The sequence below is a fragment of the Passer montanus genome, unplaced genomic scaffold, assembly GCF_014805655.1.
Source record: "Passer montanus isolate IOZ18808 unplaced genomic scaffold, ASM1480565v1 scaffold15, whole genome shotgun sequence".
NCBI lineage: Eukaryota > Metazoa > Chordata > Aves > Passeriformes > Passeridae > Passer > Passer montanus.
Genome location: NW_024362051.1, coordinates 4,535,120 through 4,560,721, shown reverse-complemented (window position 1 = coordinate 4,560,721; position 25,602 = coordinate 4,535,120). Strand labels below are relative to the sequence as shown.

At 47.2% G+C, this 25,602-nt stretch overlaps 1 protein-coding gene across 7 annotated transcripts in view; it reads right to left on the bottom strand.

Annotated features, from left to right (window-relative positions):
* Positions 1–19,492, bottom strand: part of ACSL6 (acyl-CoA synthetase long chain family member 6) — a 58,069-nt gene extending 38,577 nt beyond the window's left edge. For 3 of the 7 annotated variants that reach the window (XM_039701361.1, XM_039701367.1, XM_039701368.1), the window contains exon 1: positions 19,355–19,492. In XM_039701361.1, coding sequence (XP_039557295.1) covers positions 19,355–19,403 — 49 coding nt within the window. In that variant the 5' untranslated portion in view covers positions 19,404–19,492. Of the gene's footprint in view, positions 1–5,546; positions 5,606–5,645; positions 5,841–5,894; positions 5,959–18,772; positions 18,843–19,354 lie in introns of those variants that run through there. The other 4 variants (XM_039701364.1, XM_039701362.1, XM_039701363.1 and 1 more) reach the window with 4 other exon arrangements.
* Positions 19,493–25,602: the final 6,110 nt, after the last annotated feature.

The window sequence follows — 25,602 nt, the reverse complement described above, 5'->3', positions numbered from 1 at the left end:
TCACACATACGGAAAAGCCATGACTGGGAATCTGGTCCAAATCTGCCACTCCTCTGGATAACAAAGCATCAGGAAGCCAGAGCAAGCATTTTAAGTTTCATACCAAAAGGGAAAAGCTCAACAACTCTGCTGTCTGAAGTCCATCAGTTGCCTAAGGCATAGTAACAAAAATGCTCCTCTAACTGCTGAAACATCCTTAAATGTTACCCAGCACCAGCATGAGCTAAAGTCATGAGGTTTCCTTTATCAGGCTAAAAACCTCAGCCTGTGGTTGCAGAGCATGGAGTTCAGATGGGAAAACCTACATGGGATATTTTTGCACCAAATATCCTCCCCATCATATTCCTCTTGCTCCCCTTATCCCAGTGTAGCTTCTGTGTGCTGACCTCAAGTGAGTTCAGGCCATTCCTTCAAGCTAAAATATAACCCAGCCAGAAGGAAAAGCAAACCACCAAAGTTGTGGGGTTTTCTGGCTGTCTTAAGCTCTCTGGAGCCTGCTCACACAACTGTGCCAAAATCAGCATGAGGGCTGCAAAGTTCCATCTGGGGAAACCAGAGCTTGATCTCCCCCATTGGCTTCCCTGGCTCACAGGCAGTACAGTCCACAGGAGCATCCTATTGAGGTGACTAAAGGAGGAGAGAATTTGCCACTCAGCCTTATGGCAAGGCTTTCTGGGCTTGTGCTGAAGTGCCATGAGCTGCTGGCATTGTCACACAAGGCTGGATCCTGACAGTGAATCGTGGGACTACTTTTGGTAGGGCTGGGGCTTTGTTCTGCACACTGCTCACAGAACATCTGCAAAGCTCCCCCCTTCCCAGAAGTACACACAAGTAATTGTCAACTTCACTTCTTGTGAAGAATGAGGTTTTTTGGGTTGGGTTTTGGCTTTATTTTTTTGTTTTTACTGACATTGATGGTTGATTGTCCCACATACTATATGATTCCTGAATACTATGTGTCAGGCAGCAAACAAACAGCTTAAAGAACGGCACAAAAATAGTTATCTGGGGCAGAGTACAAAGAGAAGCACTGAATGGAAAGGGAGAAGGGAGCTGCACCCCTGACAGCTGGCTTGGCAGAGCAGAGATGTGAAGGTGCTTTGCAAAGAGCTGGATGGCTTGTTGCCAGGGAAAGTTTTGATGTTTGCCCTTAAATATTGAATTTAAATAAACCTTAGTATTGTCTGTAGAGGCCCTGGTCCTAAGAACCCCAGTCACCTGAAGGCTCTGCAGCAGTGTCAGTGCTGGGCAGTGCAGAGGAGCAGGGACACAAGGGGACTTTCCCTTCCATGCACCCAGCTGGGATGTACTCCCTTCCTCAGCTCACTGCCTGGCTCATTTTCAGTCTTTCCACACGAACATGCCATAGCCAGGCCCTCTGTGGCCATCTCACACTACAAAGGCCCTAGGCCATGGCTGGGTGGAGGCTTTGGGTACAATGCCAGGCAGGGAAGGAGCTGATACCACAAGCATGCATTGCCCTGGCTGTTGAGGGCTGGCTCTGCTGTCCCACAGCAGGTCACTGCCAGACAAGGACACACATTCAGGCAAACTCCTGCACTGCCAGTTCCCAGCTCTCCATGAGCATTCACACCCTGCCCTTGGCTGCACCTGGAGGGTCACTGTGTGAGACTGGTGACAGTGATACAGGGACAGTTGACAGGAGAGCCCTGGCTGCTCTCCTGCTGCATGCACAAACTGCAGAGGTCTGATTCCTGCTGGCTTCTGGCAGGATAGGAAGGATGACCCCACCTCACACCACTGCTGGACTGGGCCATGAGGGGCCCCTCACCTTATGACCCCTCACTAGGGCACATGGCTGTTGGCACAGAAATACCTGTCCTGCTACAGTGTCAGAAAAAGTGGTTAGTTAGCTTACAAGCACATCCCCACCGGGCATGATCAGATGGCATCCTGGTGCCAGGGTGGGGTCCTGTCCTCCCTGCACGACTCCCTGGCCCACCACACACCCACCTCCACCCCTGCCTGGAGCACAGCTGGTGGAGCCAGCACAGGCTGGGATGCCCCACCACATTCCAGTCCTGCCAGGGCAAGGAGTTCTCCTGATCATCTGCCCCTTCCATCACTCCCACACCCACCCTGCCTTTCCCAGGCACCAGCACAAATATTTGTGCGCCAGTTCAGGGGTACTGATCCATCTGCAACCCCTTTTGGGTTCACTGCTGCCATTTCTTTTGGCAGCAGTACCAGAATAAATGGTTTCTGAATAACACTGAGGATCCTATCAGTCAATTGTATTCAGGCAAGCATGGGAGTCCTTCATCCAAAGTGACACAGAAAACTAAACAAGCTCATAACAGAAAATCTTCCATAATGCTTAGGATATGACACAGTGGCATGTCCAGAGTTAGTCCTGAAGAGGATAGGGAAGAATAGGAATGTTTTGAATACCACTTCCAAGCCAGGTGTTAACCTGCCTTGCTTCTGTGACAGCTCAGATTGGACCAAAACACGTACTTGGTCAAACTTCAATTTTGTGTTGCCTTCTCCAATATCAACAGTTATGTAGCAAGTGTTCACAGCAGGGCTAAGCAGGCCAGACTGCAGCTGGCATTGCCTCCAGCCATGAAGATCCTGGAAATTTGGCCTGTTGCTGTCTGCAGGAGGTTGCCTGTGCATTATCACACCACAGATTTTCATCTTCTGCTGTAGATGTAGAGAGAGACCTCACAGTGAGGGCCGTATCATAGCTAAACACTGCCTTTATTATTATAAGGAGCAATTATCTTTATTCCAATCCTACAGCTTGAAGACCTCCAACTCTTACTGACCTGCCACTGCAGTTAAAGCCAAGCCATATGAAAAAAGAGGACTGAAAGGCTCTGCCAGCTCTGTGTCAAACACATGCCCATGCAGACAGTATTACAACTGTTACACTGGAAACTGAAACTAGAAAATGACATCAAAATGGGAGCTTACAAAAAAGTAACAGTAGTGTCACTAACTATAACAAATACAGTTGTATCCCTCTCTTAGAGTAATCTGACTGTAATTAGACCAGGTTAGTTAACAGGAAAGCTCCCTGCAAGTTCATGGAATCACAGATGGGTTGGAAGAGACATTGAAGATCATCCAGCCATCCCCCACACAATGGGCAGATGCCCTTCACTAGGTCAGATTGCTCAGGGCTCCATCCAACCTGGCCCTGCAGTTGTAGTGCTTTTCTAAAGGACCCTGTCTGCACAGATGGGAAGGACTGAGGGGGTACCAAAGGTTAAGTACACATGGAGAGAGCAGAGTTTTATCCAGACCCTGTGCACACAGAACTGTGACTGCCTGAATCCGCTCCAAGTTTTATCCCCAAACAAACCAGAAACTGAAGGCAGCTTTGAAAGTTGTTCAAGGCTTATTTGGCAACCTTGCAGTGCAGTAAGGGGCAAGAAAATAAAGAGGCAGGCCGTGTGCCCAAAAACCCAAAGGAAGGCAACTGCCCCCTGCCACTGCAGGTGGGGGACAGCAGCAGGGCCAGCAGTCGGGCAGGGCAGGGTGATGCAGCAGCCTGGCCCTGCACGCTGCACAGACCTGCCGGCTCCTGCCGTGCCCTCTGCCTGCCTGGGCCCTGTGCCAGTAGCCTCCAGTCAGAACTGAAACACACTGCCTGCAAGAGCCAGAGCTTCTCAAAATAATCTCTTCTGTGCTCAAGAGTATCACCATGCTTTTAAAGGAACACAACTTGATGTTTCTCTTTTGTGTGATATCAGTACAAGCAGAGTGATCACTGCAGAAAGGCTGCTGGCGTTAGGGACACTCACTGCCCCGGTGTCCTGGCGTTAGGGACACTCACTGCCCCGGTGTAGAAGGTTTTCCCAGGAGGCCCCACAGTGCACACAGCCCCTGCAGCTGTACCCGGGGCCATGCCTGACCCACCACATGGTACAGCTCCAGGAGCAGGCAGGAACCCTCCACCTGCCAGGAGGCTCTCTCAAACTGCTGAAAGCATCATCCTCCCATTCTCTTCACGTGCCAAACCTGCTCTGTCCCCAGCATGCCAAAGGATGGGATGCACCAACAACAGGCACATACACAAGACAGCAAGCAAGGAACCACAATGTGTCCAGATAGGCATTTCATGGCTACAAATAAGGTTTTCATGTTCTGTCCTTGACACCAAAGTGTCATGAGTCCCATGAGCTCTCACACCCTACACAGCAGCAGGGTCTTCCCATGTGGATGGAGTATGCTCATGGTTCTATGCTTGAGAAAAGTGGGAATGCATAGCATGGAATCAGGAACATCACACAGTACACGGAATGCTTGCAACCTACCACTGCTGCATAACTTTGGCAAAGGCAAGTTTTGTTACCAGCTCAGGGAGATCCCTCAGGCTGAGATATACATTGCAAAGAGCCTGCACTGAAGTCTGGGTGACTGAAAGTTGAGACACAGAAAGCTTAGAAACTAGCAGGATGTCACAGATTTCCAGAGTCCTTTAGGCTGGAAAAGCCCTCTAAGATTATCGAGTCTAACCATTCCCCCAGCACTGCCAGGCTTGCCACTAAACCGTGTCCCAAAGTGCCATATTTACACGTTTGTTAAATCCCTCCACGGATGGCAACTCCACCATTCTCCTGGGCAGCCTCTTCCAGAGCTGAAAAATTCTTCTGGTGAAGAAATCGTTTTTAATATCCAACCTAAACTTCCACGGGCACACCTTGAGGTCAGCTAATCTTGTCCCTCCATTTGCTACTTGGGAGGAGACGAACCTCCCCACCTAGATTCAACCTCCTTTGTAGAGTGATAAGGTCCCTTCTGAACCTCCTTTTCTCCAGGCTGAGCTCCTCTGGCTGCTCCTTATCCGGCTTGTGCTCCACACCCTTCCTCAGCTCCGCTGCCCTTCTCTAAACACACTCCAGCACCTCAATGTTTTCTTGGAGTGAGGGGCCCAAAAGTCAACACAGGATATGAGGTCAACCACAACTACACAGGTGTGCCATGCTGCACAGAGCTCCCGCTGTGGGAAACAAGCCCCGATACGTAGGGTCAAGAGTTTGGGACAATGAACCAAGAGGGGCAGAGTCCCCCAGGGAAGCCCCAGTCGCCAGGCTCCGTCTCTGCATCCCAGTGAACTCGCCCCCACGGCTGACTGGGTGCAGGTAGAGCTGTGCTCACCGCTGATCCCAGGGCTGCCGGGGAGGTCTCAGCCCCCAGGGCTGCCACCCCGCGCTCTGCAGCCCCGCAGCCCACGCGGGACCTTCGGGGCAGCCGCCTCCAGCGCTGGGAACTCCAGCCAGAGCCGGGCAGGAGCTTTTCCCCCGCCGAGGCTGCTGCAAACACGCGCGACAACGGGAAACTGCCGAAGCCACGTGCGGTGACCCGCCGAGAGCTGTCCTGCCTCGCCCCCCGGAACGAGCCCACCCACGCAGCAGCCCCGGCTCCCGCGGCCGCAGCTCTCGCCGCCCGCCGCTTTCTGCGGCTCGGCTTTGCTCCGCAGCCCGGCTCCGCTGGAGCCTGCGGGCCCCCGGGACCGCCCCGAGGCCCCTGGGATGGAAGTCCCGTCTGGAGCCCCCCAGCCCGCCCAGACCCACCCGAGCCTTGCCCGGAGGCAGCTCCCGGATCGCGCTGGGATGGCCGCGGGCTCCTCAGAGCACTGCAGTAAGAACAATGAAAGCCCCGCCGGGACTCACCATGCGCCGGTGCCCGGTCCCTCTGCTGCCCGGTCAGCTCATGGCCGGGGCTCTGCCCTCCCGATCCCCGCACAGAACTGCTGACTGCAGGGCGTCCCTCCCCCTCCCATCCGCAAACGGCTGAAAGAAGTTAAGCTTGGCTAATATCGGCTTAGGCTGTATTAGCGCAGCAGCAGCAGCGATGCTCGCTGTAACCCTTGAGCTTCCACATCCCGGCGATGGGAGCCGCCTCCCAGAGGAAAAACCCACCCTCTCCGCTCCTGAATATTGCAGTGTTTTCGCACATCTGTCATACTGGAGGATTTACAGGCTCGGAGCAAGGCTTTTGGGTGTAAAACTGTAAAACCTTTCTGCAACTGCGCAGTTTAAAATTAGAATCTGCCTTTTTTTTTCTTTTTTTTTTCTTTTTTTTTTAAGGAAAAGTCATCTAAAAGAGTCTGTTTTTTTTTTTTTTTTTTAAGGAAAAGTCATCATAAAAGAAAGTCTTTGCCACTATTTCGGGTCTGCTGAACTAGAAACTCCATAGGTCGGATATCTGCAGATGTTTAAATGGGCAGATGGTGACAGGACAAAGGGTAATGGCTTCACAGTGACAGAGTACACAGTTACATGGGATATTGGAAGAAATTCTTCCCCGTGAGGATGGTGAGACACTGGAGCACATGGATGGAGACACTTCCCCTGAGAATCTGGGGATGCCCCACGCCTGGATGTCCAAGGCCAGGTTAGATGGGGCTTGGAGCAACCAGGTCTAGTGGAAGGTGTCCATGCCCATGGCAGAGGGATTGGAACTGGGTGACCTTAAAGGACCCTTCCAACCCAAACCATTGTGTGATGATCGAGTAGAATAAATACAAATCCCCTGAATCAATAAAATAGTAAGAGAGTAACTATTGCCAACATCATCCTTTTACTGCTATATATATTGAAAGAACAACCCAACACCCCGGTATTCCAGCCCAAACCAGGTTTTGTTACTTTACACTCAAAATAACAAGACCAGAACTTTGAAATTCATTTGTCATAGTAAATTACTAACATTTACATTTGAGAGATCTGGCTGAGATACTCTCAACTACAAGAACATTCCTTTCAACTGGAAACCAACAGTGTCTGATAGCTTCCAACTCCCCTCTCTTGAGCAAAGATAACATGGGTGTGCCACCCCTGGGCCCCTGGCAGCCCTTGCTGCATATCATCACATAATTTACTGTTCATTTTTTTACTGTTCAATTCCTGCTTAAGACTCTGGCTGTTAGGAAGGCATTTGAGAGGTCCTCCCTTCTAGAAGCTGAATGTCTGGCATTATTAACACTGAAATTATTGTTTTCCTCGACTCCCTTTTTTCCTGGCTGGCTCTCCACAACCGCTTGGCAGAAAAGCAGGGAGCAGAGTGTGAAGACTTACAGAAGCTGTGTGAAGACTTACTATTACCATAGTTAATAAGGTTTCTCTCCGACCTGTCCTAAATTTTACTTTTGATATTGGAGTTTGTAATGGAGAATTCTCAAAGAACACCCATGAATGAAGAGACTATTTAATGAGATTTCAGGCAAGATAACCAAATAACACTCCTTTGGGTCACATGGGGCTGTTCTGCAATCAGGCTTAATTCATCCAAGTGCCAGAGTAAGGCAGGGAGTATTAGACCGAATGGTTTGCAGGTGCAAATCAGCATCACAGTGCTGGCTTAATGGGACCTCAGCAATATTCACCAGCTCAGATTCCTGCCCCTTTGTTCTTTTTGAGCCACAGCTTGACAGAATCTTTGTAGTCAAGAAAATATTTCAGGTGTGTGAACAGTCCTGGGCTGGCTGGGTGCTTCAGTGCCAGTAGCCCACAGTCTCAGCATACCTGTTTTCTGCTGAAATGCCCTAAAGGGGGCATGGGAATCCCGATTTCAAATGAATATTGGATTAACACCAACCTACTGTGCTATGGAGCCCATTTTCAAACTCCTGCTGGTAAGGGCTGGTCTTGCCTACCACGATGAAGCTCACCATGGGTAATATACCCTTAGTATAAGTGGTGAGATTGAGTAAAACATGTTTTGTGCAGAGTCTGACCCTTTTACCCTCTCTGTAAATATCCTGACCAGTAATTCCCTTTCTCTTGTTTTGCTTTCATTGCAGTACATACGCATATGGACTCACTCTCTGAAACAACCATTGGAGATATCTGAGGGAGAACAAAGAGAGGAATATGGATGTGGGCTGCCTACCTTAAGGGAAAAACGACATAAGCATACTCCAAGTAATAAACTGAATAAAAGCTTTCCCTCTCCCCAGAATTTTCTGCCAGGTAATTTGTAGGGCAGAGTGATGGGGACAGGGCTTTATGGGAAGACAACCTAATTTTTTGGACTCACAGCTAAGAGAAAGCATTGAGTAGCAGGGATGTTTATTCTAGTACAAAGGAAATTAGACTTCACCTTTTGTGCTCAGTCTAAAGCCCAGTAAGACCCACCTACCAGTAAAATCAATGTGAAGACTTCAAAGAACTTCTCTGGGATTTGGCTGAGACCTGACCCATTCAGGATGGCATGTAAAAAAAGATGTGTCAGTAAATCACAGTGCATTTAATGCTCCCAGCCAAAGACAAAGTTAAAGAGTCCTATAAAATATTCCACCTATGGAATCTCTCTATGCCTTTACACCTTATCAAAATTAATGAGAAACGCAGATTATGATTGAATGTTAAACATTGCTGCTTATAGCCAGGAAAATAAAGGATAGGACATGGTGTAATGGTATGGCCAATTCAGACCAGGTATAAGGAATGATTTTTTTACAAGGAAGGTGGTGACACACTGGCACAGGTTGCCCAGAGCAGCTATGGATGCCTCAGCCCTGAAAATACTCAGTGTGAGGTTGGACAGGGCTTGGTACAACCTGGTCTAGTTGAAGATGTCCACTCATTGTAGGGGGGTTAAACTAGATGAACTTTAAAGGTCCTTTCCAGCACAAACTGTTCTATGACTTTACACAGAGTCATCAGAGCAGCTAAATGAGGCTGTACCACCAGGAAACCACACAGAGCTGAGATAGCCTGGGAGCTTCCACTGCTCTATGCAAGAGTTCCACTTCGAAATTCTGAGCATAACTCGAAAAAACCCAGTTGCTGCTATGGTTTTCAGGACATTCCCATAAACCAGAGTGATAGCTTCAGTTACACAACAGAAATCTGCCAACAGGATCTCTACATTCCTGAAGGCCCATCCATAGAAAACTGTGCCTCAAGTAGAAATAAAAAAATGCCACTAATTCAAATAATGTGTAAGGGGAACTTTACTTCTTTGTGTGTCTTTTTAGTGGTCTCCTTTTCTTTTCTATACCTTCTGGTCAGATATTATGCTTGTATATTTATACAGCCTATATTTTGGACCACTTCCAAAGAGCAGCAGGAAGGAAGCATACAGCACAAACAGAAGATTAATTGAATAATTAGGAACATTAATATTATGTTACTGGGCAAGTGTTTCTGCCTCCTCTCCTTCTAGCCCTCAATTTCCTTACACCACAGGGATGCCAACTGATGGCAAGGTAACAAAAATAAACCCAGGATGATGAATTTATTGCTTATGCATCTCTTCCCAGCTGTCATCCTCAGAACACTGAACAGGCACCCAGAAGCACAGTCTCCACATTGCAGCTGGGCCTGGTAGGTGCAGCACACAGTGATGTGCAGGGGCCATGTCCTGGCCCAGTCCAAGGGGGTCTCTCCTGCACCCTGGCATGTCAGCAGGGCTGGCATCCACCAGCCAGAGACCCCAACCACATCCCACACCCAGCTTCTGTTCCCCTGGCAGCAAGGGCCTGGCACTGTGCTGGAAAATGAGGGAAAAGGCGGGATTTGGCATCATCTCATAGAGGGTTTTTGAGAAATCTGTGGTTGGGCTGTGATTTGAGATGTCCTTAAATATTCCAAATTAAATACTTTGCTGAAATCTTTTTCTTTTCCTGACACTAATTACAAGCAGTTACATTGTTTGAATGATTTTTAAACACACGGTTTATGTTTCAGGATCTTTGTTGTTGCTTGAGGGTTTTTTATTTATTTCGTTAACTAAAGCAGCAATTACGTTATTTCTATTTTTGTTTCTAGAAAGTTCCCTTTGCTGATGCCACATCCTGGAGCACCCTGCACTTTTCTGTGCCTGACACTGCTGTAACTTACTTTTGCTCTCCTGTTTTCACAAGTACTTTCAAGTCACCCTGAAGACATTTCTGTCCATGCTAAATTTTGCAAATTCTCTTCAAGTCAGTCTGTAGCTGCACATAAGTGAATTTTCAGTTCAAATGTATATGGCACATTTTTGCTGACTTCTGTCAGGGCTTTCCCTGTCTCCAGCCTCCTTCCCCATACCTGCTGCAAAAACAGCCTTAAAATCTCTTTTTTCTGAATATTTTAAGCCTCCAAGATGCTAGAACAAGGTTCCAAAGGGTTAAGATGGAGGGGGCCCCCAGACAGCTCATTCTGCAGTCTCAATGACACAGAGCTTTTGCCTTTTCAAATATATTTAACCAAATAAAGTGAATAGGATATGCAAATGCCTTTCCCGAAAGGAAACACAGCCCTGAATTGTTGTTGGCAGGTCAGAGCATCACACCACCCTCAGCAGCCTCTCAGCTGCGGCAGATTCGGGCTGGAGGAGGAGGCGGCACAAAAAGACCCTTTTCAGGCAGAAAAAAAGCAGGACTTGGGTATTCCAAGGAGACAGAGGGAGGAGGTCACTGGGCACGGCTCCCGCGGCATCTCAAAACCCTGGCTCCCTGTGAAGGTGGGGAGGCCCTGGCACAGGCTGCCCAGAGAAGCAGGGGCTGTTCCATCCCTAGAAGCATTCAAGACCAGGTGGGACAGGGCTTGGAGCAGCCTGGTTTAGTGGCAGGTGTCCCTGCCCTGTAGCAGGGTGTGTAAGGGAGACCCAAAGACCCACAGTGAACAAAGGTTCAGGGGACATCAGGACGCTGGCACGACTTGGGTGACTTTTTACAAGCTGCGCTCACAGGCTAGCCACAAGCTGCTCTCAGCTCCAAGGAGCTGTTGGAACACTTGGCTGAAGAAAAGATAATTCTGAATGAGATTACCAGGACTTACGGAGCAGGGTTTTACCTAAAACTGAGCTGTATTGGTATCTTGGTTTGAAAGACAGATGTCTGCCAAGGAAGGCAGGAACCTCCCTTGGAATCGAAAATGTGACCGCCTTCCCTCCAAATTATTATAACTTTGAAGTTAAGGGGGTTTAAAGCAAAAGTATGGAAAAGCAATAACAGTTCTCTCTGTATGTGTGTGTGTGTATAACAAGAGCAAGAACCCGAGCGCGGCCTTCCCTGGGCCCAGGCCTGTCCCTGGCTGCGGTTCCGGGCGCCAGTTCTCTGTGTGTGTGTGTGTGTGTGTGTGTGTATAACAAGAGCAGGAACCCGAGCGCGGCCTTCCCTGGGCCCAGGCCTGTCCCTGGCTGCGGTTCCGGGCGCGGCCAGCGTGGGCGCTGCTGGCTCCGGGCCGGCCGGGCGGCTGTGGTGATTCCCCTGTTCCTGCAGCGCTGTGGCACCGGCCCGGCCCCGCTCTGCACGGTGTATAACAAGAGCAGGAACCCGAGCGCGGCCTTCACTGGGCCCAGGCCTGTCCCTGGCTGCGGTTCCGGGCGCGGCCAGCATGGGCGCTGCTGGCTCCGGGCCGGCCAGCGGCTGTGGTGATTCCCTCGTTCCTGCAGCGCTGTGGCGCGGGCCCGGCCCCGCTCTGCACTGGGTGACGGCTGAGGGAGGGAAAAGAGGTTTCCCCAGCAGCCCCCAGGGGCAGCCAGGCCGTGCCCTCCCAATGGTGAAGGGAACGGCAGAGCCCAGCACACAAAGAGCTGGCAAACAAAGCACAGCGCTAAGCCCTAAGCGGGGGCAGAGGCAGAACAGAGGATCCTGGCAGGTGTTGGGTGTCCAGCTAAATTGTAGCAAAAACCCTGAAACAACGGCAAAAAAATGGCTGGGGCTGTGCGGGAGCAGCCGGGAGAGGCTCCCTCAGAGGGGCTCGGGGCCCTGAGGCACCCCAGTAGATGGTGAGGGCCCTTTTCCAGTGAGGTCAGGTGTTTATAAGGTCCGACAGCTGCTCTTACAAGCAAAGGCTCACCCACGGTAGGAGAAGCAGTAAAAGATGGAACTGTTGGAAACAAGATAACTTTTAAATTTTTATTTTGCCTCTCTAGTTACACTTGATTTGGCTTTATTTCAGAGAAAGGAATTTTCTTTAGTTTTTTTTCAGAGGAGCCCGAAGATACCTAGAAAGATAAAAGGCCATCAGCAGAACATCGGTGACCACCTACGAACATCTACCGTCACAGGAACATGTACTACCCTCACAGGCCACCTCTGCTCCGGAAAGGACTGATAAGAAAATTGAACAATCGAGATCTAATTAATATCAGAGGCAAAGAGATTCAGATCCAATGGAAAACTGAACACTAGAGGTTGCTCAACTATAGACCAATGTACTTTGAAGCAGTGCATCTCTATGGGGTTTAACTGTATAAAGTTTGGGGGAAATCCTGCAAAAACATGTCATGGAATTATTCTTTCTGCACAGCCAGGCTATGTGTGGATGAGATTATTTCTGTGGTACATCCTGGCCAGATCAACATCCTGGCCAGAAAAAATCCCCTCCTTCTCCTTCCTTTCACATATTTTGCTCTCTTGAGTACCAGTCCTTATCATCTCTCTGGCATCAAATGGGACAAAATTCCCTGAGAGAAAGAAAAAAAAAGGAAAAAATCCCAATCTCCAGCAATTTAAGATACTAAATAAAGTATATTTAACACTTCAAAAGGGGTTCTAATATATTTGTCTTTTTTTGCCCATCATTGCGAAGAATCTTACAACAAACTAAATAACATCCTCTCCACTTCTTATAACTAAGTACTGTTTCCTGCAGAAAAGACATTAAGTCTGCACCATTCCTGCCTTCTATAATTTGACTGCTTAGATCACCTCCAACTCACTTCAATCAACAGCAGAATGATTGACTGTTTCCTAGATAATTTTTCAAAGAGGAAAAAAAGAGAAGTTAAATCAGTTTAGCAATCTGCATGCCGGTTCCTGTGCTGAACAGCTCATGCTTGCCCTTGGAGATGGGGAAAAAAAAAAAAGAATGCCAACTTAGCAAACGTCTCAGTGTTTTGCCTGCTGTAGCTTTTGGCTGGGGCCATCTAGCAGCGAGTGGGACACCCCAGCGGTCACAGTGATGTCAGTGTGGCTCCTGAAGCTGACCTTAGGGATTTCATAGCCCTTGGAAGGAAGTTGCTTTTTGCTCTGGAGGCAAATAGGAGCAGGGCTCTGCCCACTACCATGTGCAGGCCCTTCCCTGAGGAGGCTGTTCCTGAGCCCCTGTCCCTCCCTGGGCACCATCACTGGCCCACACAGGTGGGCACTGCCCAGGGACTGCTCTGCCTTGTGCACGGGGGCAGCCCAGCCCCAGTTTCCTAATGGCTGGTGGGAGAAGGAAAGCTCATTTCAGCCAGCCCCTGTGATTCTCAGCCATGAACAAGCACAGTGGCCTGCCCAGGGAAGTGAAGGCTGTGAAATTTTCTATCCAACAGCAGATTGAGCAGCAGCTCAAAGTGAGCCATGGTGCCTTTTGTACCCATCCATGAGCGGCCCGTGCTCTCAGCAGCAGGGAAAACCCATCCTTTCCAAAGGCAAAAGATGCCAGGTTGAAGAGGGGGCACAGCCCCAGGAGCAGACAGATCTGCCACAAGGGCAACTGTCCCAGAGAGGAGGCTGTGCCATTGTCTGGGGTGAAAACATTGGGGAAAAACAAATAGCATGGCTGAGATATCATGTTGGCATCCAAATAAGCAGGATCTGGATTAGTCATAAGGAAACTTGGAAGATTTTTCTAGTACTTTCTAGAACTTTCCCAAATAAAAGTATGTTCACAGCAGGGAGAGTCACGCTTCTGTGAAAGGATCAGCTTACCTGGCACCACACACCAGGTCCCTGCCACCTCAGCGCTTCTGGTACTTCACCCAAAGTTGTATCTTAATAATTACAGAATCATAGAATCATTATGGTTGAAAAAGCCCCCAAAGGTCAATCCAGCACTGCTAAGCCCACCACTAAATTAAATCCCCTAGCACCACATCTATATATTTTTGAACACTTTCAGGGATGACAGCTCCAGTACTTCCCTGGGCAACCTGTTCCAATGTCTGACTACCCCTTCCATGAAGAAATTTTTCCTAATATCTATCTTAAACCTCCTTTGGCAGAGCAAAAAGTCCCATTGCAGTGGCTGATCTGGCTGACAGATTTGGTGTGGCTGTCGTTCCTCTGTGGTCAAAATACAAACTCAGGGGGCCAGGTGGAGCATCCAAGTGTCTGTTCCCAGATGTGGGACTGATGCTCCCCTCCTTGCCATCATCAAAACCCTCAGCAGTGAAAGCAGTGAGGGATCTCAGAATCTGGCCACTAAAAGATGTAAAGATGCGGCAAATAATGAAATAATGTGAAAAATGTGAAATAATGTAGCAAATAATGAAAAAATGTGAAATAATGTAGCAAAGTTAAGAACAATTTATACAGGTAACCCTCCACCTCTGCCACAGGCAACAGTGGGCAAAAGAGCCTCTGCTGGGGTTGTTTTTCCAAATAACCCAGCATTTGGAATTTCTGATCCTGGGCCAAGTGACACACTTGGCCTCAGAGGGAAAAGTCACCTAAAAACCCCCAGGTGCCTTTGGAGCCGTTACTCTCAAAGAGGTCAACTCATCCAGCACGGATTTTGCAGCATGACTGCACAGTGCTTAGTGGAAACTCCTCACTGCAAGTTCACATGTGGTGACTCTGAGATTTTATCTACACAACCAAAGCCACTTTGTTGAGCAAATGGAAATGTGAGCTGCATCTTGCAAAACCATGGCACACAGGTCTGAATAAAAAGACTTTTCCTCCCTGAACTGGGGCTTTCCTAGAAAAACCATGATTTCCATTGAATGACACACTTTTTTTTGACAAGTGACATTTTCTTCCTGTGGTGTGGAAGAAAATGACTTGGACAGGTTGGTTGGATTTAGCTTCTTTCCAATTTTATGGGATTGGAATATCCCACACAACACAGAAGACAGAAAAAGCCCTGTGTGGCTGACTAATCCGGGGGTTGTGGGGGAATCACCATGGGGTCTTGCCAAAACCTTGCTGTGGACTCAGCCCAGGACAAGAAGGGGCTGCATTTTCAGCTGTGTTTTTCTGAAGTATCTGCTACACACTGTAGCTGAAGCAGCTACATCAGTGCTTGCAAAAGCCCAAGCAGTGAGTAAAGCATGCTGCATTGTGGCTGCAGCAAGGAGCTGGGGACCAGCTTGCAGGTGCTGAACTACCCCTGTGGCTTTGACACTCTTTCCTGACTAAAAATCCCCACTCAGCCCAGTGTCTTTCTTGTGTTTTTCTGAAGTATCTGCTACACACTGTAGCTGAAGCAGCTACATCAGTGCTTGCAAAAGCCCAAGCAGTGAGTAAAGCATGCTGCATTGTGGCTGCAGCAAGGAGCTGGGGACCAGCTTGCAGGTGCTGAACTACCCCTGTGGCTTTGACACCTTTCCTGACTAAAAATCCTCACTCATCCCAGTGTCTTACTTTCTCACCACCAGCTACCGTGTTTTCCATAGTGCATTCTCCAGTAGGATGGTGAAATATTTATAATTTTACCTATATACAGAGTGTAGGAAGAAGCAAAATGAGGCAAAGCCCCTGGTCTGCTTCCTCACCCACCTCCCCACCAGCCTCAGGTCACCTTGGAGGCTCTGTGACAATGTTTATGGTGCAAGGAGGCTTTAACACAGTAAATGACCTGTCATCAATAAGTCCTAGTGGCACACTACAATAAATCCAAGCCCAGCAGAACATTTCCCTGTATCATGCTGTATGGAATCATCACTCAGTTCCTTGAAATTTCCAAAAAGGCTTAGCAAAAACTCTGAATCAGCACATTGGGAAGAAAAGCTCCTGGAGAGCCAATCATGGCTCACAGCAAAATGCAGAAGAGTGTGGAAAGGAGTGTGAGGGTCCCTGCTGGGGATTCAAGGATTTTACATGTATATTTCAAGCATATTTATGTATTTTTTATGGCCACATGCTCTCTGATACACCTCTGGGGATTCAAGGATTTTACATGTATATTTCAAGCATATTTATGTATTTTTTTATGGCCACATGCTCTCTGATACAACTTTCTCCACTCCATTTGAGTGGTTTCACAGGGTAAGAGGGTATCTGGGCTCCTGAGCTCTGTAAACCCTCCTGCACAATGGGAAAGAGGTGAGAGGATGGAGCAGTTTGGACCACCAGTACCTTCTCCAGAGGGGACAAGACTGGTGAGCTGCAGGGGCAGAGCTCTGCGCTGCTCCTCCTCTGAGCTGTCCCTGCTCCTGGCACCCACAGCCCTGCGGGGACAACAGCAGGGACAGATGGGTCCCCAGTGCCAAGGACCTGCAGGGCTTTGGCTTCACACAGTAGCACAAGAGACAGAAATAGCAGTGAAGGAAAACAACCTCATTACTTGTATTGGCCCATCCCCAAAGAACCTATGCAGAACACTTAAAAGAATAGATTAACAGATGTTTTTCTTTCATGTTGATTTCTCATCAGAAAGAGAGTAATTTATTTTATTTGGGTCTATATTAAGAAATAATGTAGCAAAGTTAAGAACAAAGCCATAGGAAAAGAGTTGCCCTGTGAACCCACCAAATGATAACTGCCTGCATCACGTTACCCACCATCTCTTTCCATCTCACCAGACTTGCCTCCAGTTACCTTCAAGATATCCAGATGCTGATTGCAACTGTGCTGTGATAAAGGAAGAACAAGGTATTTCTCTCAAAGTGCTCTCAGAAATGTACTCACTATGAAACATTTAAACCCTCTGGTGCTCTGCAGTGTTTGTGACATCAAAAGGGCAATTATACCCTTACTGATGTAATGTTGTATTTCTTTGTTTCTGGCTCACTCCCAAGTCAGCTTTCCTATTTCTGAGGGTATCCAGTTAATTCCATTTACCATCTGTCTTCAAAGCTTCTCTCCTATGTTTATTACTTGAATGTAATTGTAATATCCATAGTTCTATTGTGGAGACAAGAATCAAATAAATGTTCAGATTAGTCAGGAACAGCAGAGAAAAATTACTATGTCCTAACTTTTCCTATGAGGGAGCAGGGAGATCCAAATGTATCTAATCTTTCCTTTTGATAGTATCTAGCAAATGTTCAAATGAGGCAATAATAGGGATGGAGAATAAAAGCAACTAAATATACCTCAGCCAACACCATGAGCTTTGCCTCCAGTGCAGCACCTGGCACCACAGGCTGGGCTGAGCAGCCTTGGGCATCTCCTCTGTACACACAGCATCACCAAGGGCTCCTGTGTCACAGCACGAGAGCCAGGACCAGGAGTGGGGTTGTACAAGTCTACTGTAACCTCAGATGAACCTCCCAGCCCTTTGCAAACATGCACTGAGAAATGTTTGGAGATGAACTGGTGCTGGTGGGAAGGGACACTGTGATGGCAGATTTCCCTTCTTGTGCCTCCATGCATGAATGCAGGTGCCTGCCTGGCCTCCAGCTGCTGCCAGGGGGCAAGAGAACAAAGACATCCTTTCTGTGAGGCAGGACTGACAGGGCATGCAAGAGGCTCATGGCTGCAGCCACATGAAAGAGGAGCAGAGGAGTAAAAGTAGGAAATCCCAGAGTTCAAGGGGTAAGGTGAATTCTTGGACAATTTCAACCAAACCAGCAATGTTCAAATCCCTAGGGGAATTTGCCCTTAGGTTTGTGTTTTGTTTGCTACACAACTCTCTGCATCCATCAGACCATCCAAGACTACACGGTGGGAAATAATTGGCTTTGTCTTTCACTGACTTCTATCATTACTTCATTGAGATGAACATTAGAGACCTGTTCTCAACTTGTTAAAACTTTCCTAATGGCACCAGAAATTAATTTGAATTAAATGAGAATGCTTCACTGGGCTGTAATGGCCAAGGAGCCCCTTGTTCAGTAAATCAGCACAGCCACGGTGACTCCTTTGCAACATGACTGATGGGATGGGGCCATCAGAAAGCCAAAACCAGAGATGAGAACAACAGCTGCTGCTCCAGGGCTGAGCAGGTGCCACACTGCCAGGTCAGGCAGAGCCATTGGCTCTCAGGTGGGATCCATGTCTCAGAGATCACCTGTGGTGGCACACATCTCAGTGCCACTGCAAAAGGCTATAACAGCACACTTCTCTTCTGAGGGCACCTATTCTGCAGACAGAAACGTTGGACTAAAGTCATGTTCACACTAAAATAAAGAGAGAACAGCATTAAGTGAGGCCCTGGACACACACTTTGGGATAGCCAGATGCACAAGAGAGAGGAGCTGAGACACAGCAGAAACACTGAGATGTGGAGCAAGAAATCAATACCTCAGGGCACATGTGGAGGACTGAGGGTAGGAGCTTACACAGGAGACCTGTTCCCAGTGGGTCCTGTTCTCCTGCTCTTGTCATAAACAAGCCTGGTGCAACCAGTAATGTGGCTCAGAGCAGTCCCCTTGGGCCCCAAAATACAGTAACAAACATTTGCCCACAGCTTCCCAGCCAAGTCCTCCTTTCTTTCACCCCTGTAATTCCCTCTGGGCCATATTTCACTGCATGAGTTTTGCTACAGTTCTGAAGCCGCTGATTTAAGCTGCTGATATAAGCAGCTGTAAGGCCACTGCCTTTAGTGAGAGCTAACAGGATATTTTCAGAGGCAAAATCCAGGCTAGCAATTTTAGGTTCCCTTTTTTTTCAGTGTGAAACATCCTTTTTCATAATCAAAAATAGCAAGTAGGCATGAACATAAATAATTACAATATTTTCCATTATCAACACTCCCCTCAGAACATCTACCTAATGATGCTAAGATGTTGTCTTTTAAAATAATTTTTCCCTTTGTACTTCTTCTCCTTGGAAGTCTGCCTGTCTAGAGGGAAGCTTTTTGATACATAAAGGGGGAAATAGCACAGACATTGAGCATTACCTTTCTTTAGAAAAGACACTTCACAGAGATTCAAAGGACTCAATTTCAAATCAGCACAGCAGATCAATTCAAGATGAACCTTTAAATACCTTACAGAAATCCTCCTGTTTCAGACTCGCAAGAATTTCCTAATGCAGACCCACTTGGAATCGTCACTGCCTGCCCACAAAACAATGGGATCCAGCATCACCCTCTGCCCATCAGCTCTTAGCACGCACGCACCCCTCCCAGCGCGCCACCCTATTTCACACACCCACTACAGACAAAGTGCCCCAACAAATTTACCAGAGATGGAGTGGTGGAACAAGCCAGCAGGACTGTTTGAGAGATATTATGTAATGCATCCCGCCGAGCTCTCTTCACCACTGCCACGGCGGCTCATGGTGCCGGCTCCGCCGCACGCGTCACTCCGAGCATCATGCCATCCCCATGCTCCCGCCTGCCCCCTCCCTTAGAGAGCTTGGAATACCCTTTATCCCGGAGCAGGGACGGCCATGCGGAGCCGGACCGCGGGCCCAGAGGCCGCTTTGGAGGGCTCAGGCCCGTACCACCATGCCAAGGCGGGGAGCGGGTCCCCACCCGCTGCGGAGAAAGAAAGGAGCCGGGAAGCAGGGAGAGGGGCGGGGAGGAGGGCAAACCCCGCAGCCCAGGCGGCTCGGGGGAGCACTCACCCAGCAGCAGGCAGCCGGAGCCCGCGGAGCCCAGCAGCGGGGCGAGCATCCCTGCGGCGCGGCCGCTGCGCCCCGCTCCGCGCACTGCGGCGCGCACTGCGCACCCCGCCGGCCCGCGCCGCCGCGCCCCGCACGCTGCCCGCCGCTCCCCCGGCGGAGGGCGGTGTTTTTAGCAGCCCTCCTCCTCTCCCCATCCAGCCGAGCCCACCAGATCCCTCCTAAAAGGGGCTATGCCGCCGGCGGAGCGCGGATGCTCATCTGAACATCCCTGCCCCCTGGGATCCATGAGAGGCGGCGAGGGGAGCGAGGGGGAGAAACTTACTCCTTTTTCTCTTTATTTTCACCTTTGGCCGATGAAATTGCAGCTGGCCGGTGACCTGCACAACGGCGGTCCTAAAGATCATGCTAAAACACAGCCAGCTCCATCAGCAGAGACAGCTCCGCATTGCCTCTAGACATCATCATAGAGCTGGTGGCTACTTAAACCAAAAAAAAAAAACAAAACCAACCCAAAAAACTCTCAATCTGTCTGTGATACTAAATACATGGAAAGGAGAGAGGAGAGAAGAGCAGATTTGTGCTCTTGACTGTTCCCTGAACAAGCTAGTTGTAGAAATCCTGATGTCCCAGCCCCATGGTACATGAAGGGTTTTGCAGAATGTGTTAAAAGACTGCACCAGTGGTGAGAACACGTCTTGCATCCCTCTGGGAATCAGAGTGCCAGTGGGGTAAACAGGATGGGAGTGCCAAAGGGTAGAAGAGATGCTGTCGTTTCATTCAGCCCTTTGAGTCACTAACATGGCAGGTCTGCACATCAGGCAAAACTGCCTGTTCCAAGCTGTGATATGCAGCTGTTTAACTCTTTGCTAACATAGGCCAAGATACACCAATAAAATTCCCTGCTTGTACCAGGAATTAGCACTAGCTCAGGTACGATTACAGCTGTGAAGGGCACACATTCCCTTTACAGATAAAACCTTTTGGTTTTCTCAAAGGTGAAAATGAAGCATATGAAAATTAAGAATTTCTATTCCATGGCAAAACATTTTTCACCATGTGGTTTCCTTCTGATTCAATATGGGAAGGATCTAGAAAACCTTCCTGTGTACAGAAGCCCAGCACCTGATTAAACCTGATGTAATTTGTATAGAGCCATCACTGCCCACTCCTGAAAGCTGTTATAAAATTGTCATGTCCCTTTTAGTCAAGGGCTCTTTGTCTTTCAAGACTCAGTCTCAAGGCAGAAAACCATCATCAAGCACTCTAACAAGTGAGCTAGAAACCAAAGAGAACTGTATCTGCTTCCTCAGACTGCAATTCTCATAGTAAATGCATCTAAAGCAATTGGGACTTCAGCTACACCTTCAAGTGCCATCAATTCAAATATAACAGCAATAAAATAGGACTTGGCAAAATCATTTCTACTGTCATCTGTTTTGCTGGAGAGTGAGATGGATTATAGATTAAATATTGCACAATCTAATTTACTCAAGAACATTTGTAGCCTATTCCTACAGCCTTCTCTTTCTTGAGAACGAAAAACAGTTTCTATGCCAATTTTTACTTGCCTCTGTGGCAATTTTTGTGTTGCAAGGCTGTTAGCATGTCTCATCTTCTGCAGGCTACCTGGATCCTACAGTTCCTGTGTCTAAGCAAGCCCAGACTTCTCCCTGAACCAACAATGTCATTAACTGAACCTTGCTTCTGGGCTCCTGAAATCTGTTAGCTGGAAATTGCAATACAGAAGCTAACAGTTACAACAAAGCAAATTATCCTAGAAATATTCAAGGCCAGGTGGGTCAGGGCTCTGAGCAATATGATCTAGTTGAAGATGTCCCTGGTCACATCAGAGGATTTATACTAGATGACCTTTAAAGGTTCCTACCAATCCAAAATGTTCTATGATTCAGGATGTCTTGATTTTTGAGGAGACGACTATTTTAAAATAATACTTCTTTAAGGAAGTTGAGGGATCAGAGGAAACTGGCTGAAGAGTACCAGCTCCCAAAACTTCACTCAGATTGATGCAAACAGATGTGTGCATGTGGTAGCAAAATGACTCCTGGAAACACCTTTTGTTCATCTACCATGGGAGTGAAGATCATTGGCATGACAAATCCCACCTGGACCTCCGTGCCCTTGCTTTGGGGAGCCACAAGGTGTCTGCCTATGCTCTGCAAAGCAGAGCTTTCCTGACCTCAGCATCTCCTGCAGCAGCTCTTCCAAGCCCTACACAAATTTAAAAAAGACAAGTAACTCTGACTTCCTGTGTTGCACCACAAATTTCCTGCCTCTCTGCAGAGTTCTCATAAGTCTTTCTCTAATTCTTGACTTTAAAACCTCTGCTAGCTTCTGCTTCTCTGTAACTACAGTCCAAGGCAAACTTGGCCAAACTGATTATCAAAAGGCCCACCTACAGTTTTCTGAAATTGTCCACACCTCAATAGCAGTTTAAGTGCTCTCACTTACTGGCACAATAGAAATGGATGTTCTGCCTCTGGAGGTGTCACGGTGACAGACACCTGTCATAATGATGCTAAATTTTCCATGCTAGGAAACCACACAGAATGTTATGATTCACAGAAGTGCCCCAAACCACTACTACACCAGAGCTATCTCTCCTGCAGGGGACCTTCAGCCACCAAGATATTAAAGTCACCACCAGCATGACTTTCCTAATAGTCGGAGCAGAGGGCAACATCAGGAAAATAACTGGCCAAGGAATCTGAGCTTACATCTCTCTGAAGTGTGTTAAGTTTTCCAATCCATCCCAGAAGCTGTTACTACCAGAACTTTCATATTTTCTGTTTGCATCACAGCCTAGGCTGAGTTATAGAGAACAGGCACTCTATCATCTCCCCATGAATACAAAGCAGTTCCTACTTGCTCTCACAATTAGATAGAGTAACATTTGCCTAGCTGAGAAGAAATCAGTTTATTTCTTGCTAGAATGTATTTATGTGTCTATTCAGTAGTCCAATATAATCTGTTTGACCCAAGTAAAACTAATATAAAAAACCTTCAGAAGTATTCAATTTTGTTAAATATTTTTTAAAAGCATATGAAATATATTTCAAGCTGGCATTTACATGATTTTTATTTCAAGTTTTTCAGTCTGTCCTCATTCCCAACCAGCTGGTAAATAGTTACTATGGCAGCACCTAATGCAGAGTGACTCAGCACTCCCTCACATTCCAGTAGCAGCGCTGTCTACCCTTCTGGATTCTTATGATTATAACCTTGTCTTCTCCTTATTGTTTCATTGCAGAATTATGATGCTTTAAACATCATTCTTTCCTTGTGAAACTCAGCATTTATTGGTGGAATCAATGCAAGAATCTGCTAAATACAGATCATACCTATTCAGGATGCTATTTCAGCTTTCCTTTTGTGTTGATCACAAAGATGTTTGAATTGTTTCCATAATTTCTCAGTGTTTCTTTGGAGCTTTATATTGCCAAGCGAGCTTGTCTCATATCAAACCACAACACAGCCGGCTCCAAAATATCCCTGTCTGATTGTGAGCAGAAGCTCCCCTTCCCTTTGCTAATGTTGAAAGCTCCTTGCTTTCTGTTCCTGTGGGTTTGTTTTTTTTTTTTCTTTTAATTATCTTTCTTTGAAGGTTGTATTTACACCTTGAGTCTTCCTCTTTATCCTTTCTTTGGATTTCAGTTCAACCCAGAGGTGACTGGCCAGCCAGTTACAATTGTTACCAAAACTCTTTGAGTGTGACCGTCAGCCAATTCTTTATCTACTGCAGTCATCTAATTTATCAAGTCTAAGAGCATGAAAAAGCCACAAGTCATCAATTGGCAAGTCATCAAAAAATTTAGAAGAATTTTTTTTTTATAACAGTGAAACTTGCAAAGTCTGTGGTTTCCCATCTCGTGGCTGGATTTCCCCAGAGCTAGAAGGGTGTGAACTCTCCCATCATGGAGTTTTCTGTCATTGAGGTAGTTATTTTACTGTATTATGACATTCTGGAAGAAAATGCCTTTAAAGTGGTTGGCCGGGGATCTCAGCTGAGTTAGTTTCTCAATTTTAATTTTCTAAAATTGAAGCTGACAGATTTATGACAAATAATATAGCAAATATATGTGAAGAGAGTTAAGGTATTTTTTTCAGTACACGTTAAGATAGTTATTTTAGATCTGAAATGCAAAAACATGTCTGAGGAAGAATAATTAATTCTTCTCTCTAGCCCTGCAGGCATCTTTCACTTTTTCTCAGCTGTTCCGAGCCCTCCCAGCCCTGACACCACCCAGGAAGCTCGGGGCCCTTCCCACCGGGTGCGCCCTGCTCGGGTGTTTGCAAAGACCGGACAGAGGAGGCGGTCGTGGCCGGGGCACGGCTGGTCCCCGGGGGCTCCGGCGGCACCTCCAGCACCACGGACAGCGGCAGTCAGTAATTATCCTGTTCATTAACAAACCCGGTCTCTGCCCCATTAAACCACTGGCGGTTCTGAGGGACTGCCTGCTTTGTTCCACATTACTCCCAACATTAGAGATAGCAACAATGATTCATGTGTTACCCTGGAAGTTGCAGTTGCTCCTTCCTTGTCTTCTGCTTCATCACCAGCCTCCTCTTCTGCCATTTTATTTTTTCCTACCTGTGGAAGAGAAGACATTTAAGTCCATTCTGCACCAGACTCATAGAACCATTTAAGTTAGTAAATGCTTTTGAGATAATCAAGCCCACCACTAAGCCATGCCCTCAAGATGTGCCACAGCTACACCTTCAAATCCCTCCAGGGATGGTGACTCCACCCTGCCCTGGGCAGCTTCTGCCAGTGGCTGAAGTGATGTTTCCTAATAACCAATCTAAGCCTCCCCTGGTGAAACTTGAGGCCATTTCCTCTTGTCCTGCTACTTGTTCTGTGGGAGAAAAGACCAACCCCACCTGGCTCCAAGCTCCTTTTTGGGAATTGGAGAGAGAAAAAGTCCCCTCTGAGATGCCTTTTTTTCCAGGCTGAGCCCTTCTAGCTGCTCCTCGTACTCCCCAATGGCCTCTGCCTAAGGGCTGGAGGCAGCAGGTGTGCTCAGGATGGGCATGGATTTATTTACCAGAGGGACAGCACACAGATCAGTGCTATCTGGCAGCCCAAATCCAGATGAAGAGGTAGGATTGCCATGACAATAAATCTGTTTTGCGTCTCATAGCCAAGAGAATGGTTCCAATTGCTGCTGAAAGCTACACAAACACAATGCCAGCTCTCCATACGTTCTTGATCTTGAAGATTTAGATAAATGTATTTTGCCTAAATTTAAGGACGGAAGGTGAATCAAATTACCAAGTGCAAATTTTTGTATGTCTCATTAATATAATAAAATTTCACCTATGCATCACTCTTAGCTGAGATCAATGACCTTAGTGCCAAAATCTTCATGGCTGTAAGGAACAGACTAGAGACAAGAACTCTACTCAACTATCAACTGAGGAAAACTCAGTTGATTGACTGTGAAAAAAAACAAGGAAAAATAGAATATTTCATTTTGAGGATACAGAAATACCAACAAGCATTAGACTAAAAGTGGTATGATGACCTAGTTTATTCTTTTGGTTTCTGTTTACATCCGTTCATTACCATTAACTCTCTGAACCACTTCTGGTGTGGTTATGCAAGGACTGCACAGGTGCTACTGCTGCTCTGCTGCTGCCCCAGCTGCGAAGACAAAGCAAAAAAAGGGGTTTTAGAAAAAAAAAAAAACAAATCTCAGACCCACACTTCCTACATTAAAGAAGGGAGAAAACAAGTAGTTCGGTTTTAGAAAAAAAAAAAAAACAAATCTCAGACCCACATTTCCTACATTAAAGAAGGGAGAAAGCAAGTTGTGTATTGTGGTTGTTATGGAACAAATGAAAATATCAGAGTTTGACAGAAGTCATTTAATCCCATAACCCTTCATGCCAGCTATGCTGAAATCACATTAGGAAAATAAATGATATTCGCTTAACCTCTTCTGGCTTGGAAGACATACAGCTCAAATCCAAAAAGATCCTGTCAATAAAAAGGAGCAAGCTCTGGTCACACTTCTGCTGTGGCCAGAAGAGCTTAATGCTGCTGCAGGAATTTATGTTACACCTACAGCAGACTGAAGCAAAGTTTCAACCTCTTTATATAGATATACACATATACTGTAATGACCTTTCAGCTTTCTTTAGACAAAAGCTCTTCTCTTTGGATTTGGATAATGAACAAATGCAGGTATTGTGGTTCAGCTTGCAGCTTATGAGTCACACCTCTAAAG